The sequence below is a fragment of the Otolemur garnettii genome, unplaced genomic scaffold (assembly GCF_000181295.1).
Source record: "Otolemur garnettii isolate 467f Iridium unplaced genomic scaffold, OtoGar3 scaffold00194, whole genome shotgun sequence".
NCBI lineage: Eukaryota > Metazoa > Chordata > Mammalia > Primates > Galagidae > Otolemur > Otolemur garnettii.
In genome coordinates this window covers 521009-528506 of record NW_003852589.1, presented here as the reverse complement: position 1 = coordinate 528506, position 7498 = coordinate 521009, and the positions used below count along the sequence as shown (strand labels likewise).

The window sequence follows — 7498 nt, the reverse complement described above, 5'->3', positions numbered from 1 at the left end:
TAGTTTTTGTTCAAGTCAGTATTTATCAAAATCTACATAGACTTTTGGACAGAAATTTATAGGAGCAGAGTATTTTAAAGCCATACAGGATTATACAAAGATACATTTATTTTCTGGGTAAATATACTTAAAATTTAATACAGAAAAAGTAAGCTATTTCAATCTAACCAAACAACTTATGTTCTGCATAAAATAATGAAAATAACGAAACAAGGAAATCATTTACATTTCATGTAATATCTGAAAAAAAATCACTTATGAAGTAGAAATTTAAGGATCCTCATCCTAATATAGTTTAGAGAACAATGAGATCTCATGCTGCCACGTGACTTTCAGAAACACATCTTAAATGCAGTTTTATAACATTAATTTGCTAATTCAAACTAGGCTAATAAAATGTTTCTTAGTGGAGTCCCTGAGGAAATAGCTTTAATATCTACTGTGTTAAAATTAATTTGTTATTTTTTCCAGAAAATGGAGTACTAATAAATATGAGGAAATACATATTTTTAAATAATTTTTTTCCTGGGTAATATTAAAATATGCTATTATAATCATCATACCATAACCTTTATTTCATATTATACCACATCAAAACTATATAATGCTCATCTTAATTTTCAAAAATTTAGAAGAACTTTAAATTCTTATAATCAGATTCTCTTAAAAGTAATCTATACCAAAGATAAAGTTCTAATTGGTAACTGACTTAAGTCATTCAAGGAAGTGAGAAATGTGAAAATGCAATGGAAACTTTGAAATTATCATCTTAAGAACAAAATGTCATTTAAAAATAGCGTGTAATAAAAGTTAGAATCTTACACATTGAGAAACCATGGCCAAGTATGATCACAGTGGAAAATACTTTGTCTTAAGTTTTCCTAGAATATATACTTTGTAGATTAAGAAATTAAAGACTAGTAACCAAAGCCAGAAATAATTACATAAAGGAATAAAGTCATTTTAGTAAGAAGATAAAAATAACTATTATCTGTAGGACAGTGACAATGCTCCCATTGCATCCTAAACATTTTGACAGAATAATGAACACCAAGAAAGAGTCAACCTTTGGCCAAATTATTGTAAAATTTTAAAGGTATAAATCCCTCTACCTTTCCATGTTCATTTAAAATACAGTAGAACCTCTGTGAGTTGACCACTCAAGGGACAGAAATAAACTGGTCAACACAGAGAGATAGTCAACAAAAGGAACTAGGCCTACTGCACTGATATGTACATGAGGTCTGAGTCTGGTCTATGAAAATCAGGTCAACTTAAGGTAGTCAGTGTAGGGAGGTGGTCAACTGTGGAGGTTCCACTGTATCAATCTGAAAACACTGGTGATACCTACAAGGCCACAGGAACAGAGTCAGAGATCTGCTAACACACAGCATGGGTAGTATCATCAGACCAGGTATTAATCAACGACAGTGCCCAAAGCCCCCAAAGGACAGAGTGAAGACAGCATACCCGACGAGGAGTCGGATGATTTTAGAGCAAAAGACCAACCGTCAGGAGTCATGGACGCACAGTGTGGCAGGCGCAGCTCCACAGGCTTCAGGAACTTGAGGCCATGGGGCCCACACATCACTAAGGGACTCAGCAGGGTTTCACCTGGGGTTGGGGAAGGCCACAGGTAGAAAGGTTAGATGGCAGCCTTCTTTCTAGACCCACAGTTCTTACTCCCCTTGGATCTTATGCTTTAAGCCTAACAGCGTTAGTTCTCTACAGTGGCACTGACCAAGAAATAGATAACGGAAGACTCATATGGAATTTTACATTTTCTAGGAGTCACAATAAGAAGTAAGTACAAAGAAACAGGTGACATCAGTTTTAATATTTTATGTAACTCAATATAACAAAAAATTATTTTGTAAAATCAATATACAAAATCTTTGAAACTGATGTTTTACATTTCCAGCACCTTTCAATCAAAATGGTCGTATTTCAAGTGCTGGGAGCTACGTGCAGCTAGCGGCTGCCGTGTTTAATCACGAGTACATTGTATAACGCATATTCAAATGCACCTTTCACAAACGTTACTTGTATTTTCCATTTTTAATGTTTGTTCTAGACTTTAAGGAATCGTGCAGGGCCAACACAGTCAGTACCAGTGGTTTTTAAAACAGTATCCCCAAATCAGAGTATAAAATCAAATGTGAGTATTCTGGGAAAATATAACACAGTGAACTAAAGTAATGTATTTAAAGAAATAAAGTACTGCTAAAAGAAATTGTAACAGTTCATCATCACATCATCCTGATAGATTCATAAATAAGATTAGGGTATATATATTTATACCCTAATATATTATATTTATATATAAATAAATATTATGAAAATAAGGGCATTCTTGGTTGCAGTAAGCAGCTCAAAAACATTCTGGGTAATATCCTCTAAGGTAGAAATTTTCAACTGGTGTGTCTCAGCACCCTGATATGCTGATCTTAGGTTTGCTGAGAAAATTTTTACAGATCATTAATTAAATTATTTTCAAAAGAAGTGCAAAACACAGTAAATAGATTCTTTTTTGCTTTTTTTGGTCAACATAAGTGAGCTGTGACGTTTAACTATAGGTTCAAGTGTGCTGTGAGATAAAAAAAGGTTGAAAAACACTGCTCTAAGGACACATCATTAGCCTATATTTACTAGTGCTAGGTTCTGAGGTGACTGGTAAGACAGCCCCTGCCTCAAGTAGCTTACATTCTACGATCAGTCAATAGGCAAAGTAATATCTTTCTGAATGGGCGTTCCCTAACCCATCTCTGGAGATGGAAGAACTGACTGAGATGAATTTGGCCGAGCAGGTCCAGACTGCCCAGCAGTCATGTGTGAGGAATGCCCCACCGGCCCGTTCCTGCTGTCACTTCTGATTCTGCACTGAAAGTAAAGCAGGCCATGTGGAATGTCACCACAGCCTTACCTCACGCCACCCACTGCATGCCCGGGACACCATCCCCAGGGTACTCTCCTCCACGGGCCCTCCTGATGAAAGAAACATCCTGTGGCTGGCCCGTGGAGGCAGGAGTGAGGCTGCTGGATTCAGCCAAGTACTTTAAACTTCGAAGTACATACAGGGCAACTCTTTAGTTATTAAAACGAAGTAGAAAAATAAACACGTTTACCTTTCTCTTTATCTAAAGGTGGGAGGATGCTGTTGTCTCTGCAGACCTTGAAATAGATTTCCTGCTCAATTCCTTCAGGGATGGCTCCTTGTGGGATAATTATACTAACACCAGTTTCTATGGAGCTCAGCACCCCACCGTTGCTGTTGAAGATGCCTCGGGCTGTGGCCACCACAGTGTGACCATCTTCATCTTCATCTTCTTCCACAGCTGAAGGACTGAGAGTTAAATGATTAATGAGTAAACTTCTAATAATGTATAGGAGTTGTTTACTGCTATTGTAATAGGTGGTTTCATTTTATTTTTATTTCTCCATATAATCGAGAAGTTTATTTGCTTCAACAAGGTAAGTTTTTAGTGATAGGTTTTATTCACAGAGTTAATTAAAAGCATATGTTTCTTGGAGAAATCAATTCATTTTTGAAGGTAACTGATCAAATTACCTTCATTACTGACTTTGCAATCTTAATGTACAAAATCTGGTAACTTGCTCACTCAGCTATAGGTTGAATACCCCTAACTAGAAAATCTGAAATCCAAAATGCTCCAAAATCTAAAACTTACTGAGCATCAAAATGAAGTTCAAAGGACATGCTGATCAGAATGTTTTGATAAATATAATATAAATATTCTAAAATCCAAAAAAATCCCAAATTTAAAACACTTCTGGTTCTAACCATCTTGGGTAAAGGATACTCGACCCGTCCTTATGAGTCTTATGGAAGCAGATTTTGACATCTATGAAACCGGTGCTTTAAATCTATTGGTAAGTTGAAGTTTAATTGGTAATACTTTTCTTCCTTCTGAGTGATGATGAACTTACAACTGATGGCATCTTAGACTTACCAAAATCACCCTAGGGCAGTGATTCTCAACCTTCCTAATGCTGCGACCCTTTATAATACAGTTCCTCATGTTGTGGTGACCCCCAACCATAAAATTATTTTCGTTGCTATTTCATAACTGTAATTTTGCTACTGTTAAGAATCGTAATGTAAATATCTGATATGCAGAATGCTATTTTCATAGTTACAAAGGGGTCGCGACCCACAGGTTGAGAACTGCTGCCCTAGGGTTTTAACTGTGCTTATGTATGGCCCTTCCTTAGCACGCCCTGAGTATTAAATGACCATCTACCAAAGGCCAGGCTTTCCAGTTTCCAAGTGCTAAAGACTTTGGTACGGATATATCCCAAACTGTCATGGAAAGAGAGTAGATTAACTTAGTAATCAAAGAATGCCAAAGGGAAAAGGGACGTGGCAGCAATGACTGCTTCAAAAATGGAGGCTACTGAGACTTCCTGAAATAAAGCTGAGCCATGACTTAATGGTGTGCAGAGAGATGGATCAACAAAGTGTCCAAAGGTAGCTACAACTTCATTCCAGCAGGGACAGCCTGCGTGGCATAATGACAACAGAGCAAAGCCCAGCCCCTCTAACACCGAGTAGCCCCTGCATGGGAGAAGGCCCCTGTGCCCCATCCCTAACCCCCGAGAAGGCAGCCACTGACAGAGCCACCCCTTCTCTTGGGAAGCAGCAGACTACAGGGGCTCTCCTGGTCTTGGTTCTGCCTGTGAATGTGCTTCTGCTTCATGGGTAGCCTGAAAATTTCATTTGATTTAGGAGGCTAAGATGAGCTTATGTGTGGCCAAAATGGGTCTGTTCAATCACTGATTAACGAGAAGACAGAAAAGGTTGTCTGGAGTCAGAGTCGGGGCAGGCTTGCTTTGTCTCGTTTGCTCAGCCAATTTGTTATTACACGAACTGATGGATGCTTTTTAACAGTCACTCTGAGGTTATGACACCTTTATTTCTAGCATCCTTGTTCAACAAATAATGAATGAGGAACACTGATACTTACATTTTTGAGATAGTCGCCACATGTACCCCATCAGTCGGGGGTCAGAAAGTTATAGGCAGCCACGATTGTTTAAAAGTATGAGTTCTGAGGTCAGAGGCCGAGTTTAGGCTTCCCTCATCCCGGTGACTGTGGGCAAAGTGCTGGCCACCACTCAACCTCAGTACAATACCTATCAACCATATGTGACTATTAGTTTTATTATTTTATTAACATCCGTGCCTCCTGGAAGAGCTTCTATGTAATGGCATTCACTGCAACAACACTTTTTAGTCTGAAGGGCAAGTTAAAGTCATCACTTCAAGTCCCAAGTCATAGCAACCATATCAAGCTCAAATAAGAAAAATCACAGGGCCAATGCTTTAAATACAGGCAAAAATCTTACCTCACAGGAATGGCTTTAGGCACTGTGCTGATATTATTTATCTGGTATTTAGGTTTATCTGCATGGATAGAAAAAGTTTCAACTCCACTGTCAAACTCAGGAGGCTGCGTTGAACTGTGTGATTTCATAAGAGTTTTTGGCGAAGTGGGGGCTTTTGAAGATAAATCAAGTTTATGTGCAGTTTCACTTGGCAGAAGATTGTGATTGAATTTAGGACTCTCAAACTTGCGTTCAAATGGTCGAGCAGAACTCGTGTATGGTTTTGGTGTGAATCGATTGTATGTTGGAGTGACTGTTTTCTGAGTCTGTTCAGCACCATTCACTGGAGCTTTCTCTGGAAAACTTTTCTGGGGATAGAAAGCAGGTTGAGCAGTGTCTTCTCGGTTTGGTGGTCTGAAAGTTGCTGGCTTATTCTGCGATGGAGGTGGGTCTGGTTTGGACACTACAGAGTTCTGAAAATCCAATGACACTGAATTACCTGTAAAACAAACACAGAACTATTTAAAAAACAATGTGTTAACTGCCTTGTAAATTACATTTAACTCATGCTATTTTGAGCCCAAGGCCTCCTGGAGAATACATAATTCACACATCTCTATCTTGGGAGCCACCTAATAAAACACTGTGGCCCAATGACAAATTTTTTTTCTAGTGTAGCAGTGTGTCAACAGCCCCTCTGCCACCTCTCCCAACTTGACTTACCCTGGTGCCACAGTCGAGGCCTGGGATGCACAGTCAGAGGGTGACTTCTGAACCCTGGAGGATCAGTGTAAGACAAGGACACCAGGTACTGTTAGTAGACCCTGCAGCTGTGGGTCAGCGTCCAGTGCCAAGAGTCCTGGCCTCCACAGAGTAGTGCTAGTCTATATAAAAACTAGAAGGCCCAGTAACCTCAACCTCACTATTAATTAGGACAATGTAAAACAAAGCCAAACAAAGCATTAATTACCACTTCATACCTATTAGAAGACAAAACTCAAAGTCTGATGAGGAAGGGCAAGTGGTGGCAAAGAGGTGAAATAACGGGAATCCCATGCACTGCTGGAGGCGGTGTAAGATAGCACCAGCTGGACTGCAGGAGATAATCAGGACGAAAATGCTACTGCTACGTAAGCTCTCTGAAAATAATGGCAGAGGGAACATGTCCTAGCCTCTTTCATAAAACCAGTTCAACCTTGACACTAAAACCAGATAAGCACTTTGCAAGAAAATTATTAATCCAAACTCCTCAAGAACATAGTACTGCCATTTACCACAGTGAGAGAGTAGAGTGGACTGATCACATCATTATTCTAATACACACAGGAAAAAACTGGCAAAATGCTTTTGGCTAACTAGAAATAGAGGGAACGTTCCCAACATGATAAAGGACATCTATGAAAAGCCTACTGCGAATATCTTAAGGGTAAAATATTAGGCCGTGTGTGGTGGCTCGTGCCTATAATCTCAGCATTTTGGGAGGCCAAAGTGGGAGGAATCCTTGAGGCCAGGAGTTTGAGACCAGCCTGGGTAACACCTTGTCAGAGTGGTATGTGCCGCAGTGCTAATTACCGGGCAGGGTGAGCAGGGAGAGCCCCTCGAGCCCAGGAGTACAAGGTTGCAGTGAACTATGATGATGTCACTGCACTCTAGCCTAGGAGACAGAGAAAGACCCTGTCTCTTTAAAAAAAAAGAAAGAAAGAAAGAAAGAAAAAAAGAAAGAAAGAAAGAGAGAGAAAGAGAAAGAAAAGGGTGAAACATTAAACCCTTTCGCCTTGAAGTAGGAAACTAGCAAGAGATGTCTTACCTCACCCAACCTATCAAACATTTCACTGGAGGTTGTGGCCAGTAGAATAGGCAAGACACAGGAAAAAAAGGCATAAAGAGCTTGAAAAAACAGTGCTTCATTTTATAAGGAATCAGAAATGTATCAAATAGCCAATACAATACTCAGAAATAAAAACAAATGAGGAAGTATCACGTTATCAGTCTTTAGGTTATACTATAAATCTATAGTGATCAAAACAGGATGGTACTGGCACAAAAACAGAGAGGTAGATTTATGGAACAGAATAGAGAACCAAGAGTTGAACCCAGCTACTTACTGTAATCTGATCTTTGATAAGCCTATCGCAAAAACATTTGGGGGGGG

The 7498-nt window shown here is 39.3% G+C and overlaps 1 protein-coding gene across 5 annotated transcripts in view; it reads right to left on the bottom strand.

Annotated features, from left to right (window-relative positions):
* Positions 1-7498, bottom strand: part of TJP1 (tight junction protein 1) — a 100245-nt gene that overhangs the window by 3212 nt on the left and 89535 nt on the right. For 2 of the 5 annotated variants that reach the window (XM_023507614.1, XM_023507616.1), the window contains 3 exons: positions 5368-5845; positions 3126-3343; positions 1471-1614 (listed from right to left, as the gene is read on the bottom strand). In XM_023507614.1, the coding sequence (XP_023363382.1) occupies positions 1471-1614; positions 3126-3343; positions 5368-5845 (840 nt within the window). The remainder of the gene's footprint in view (positions 1-1470; positions 1615-3125; positions 3344-5367; positions 5846-7498) is intronic. The other 3 variants (XM_023507615.1, XM_023507617.1, XM_012812194.2) reach the window with 2 other exon arrangements.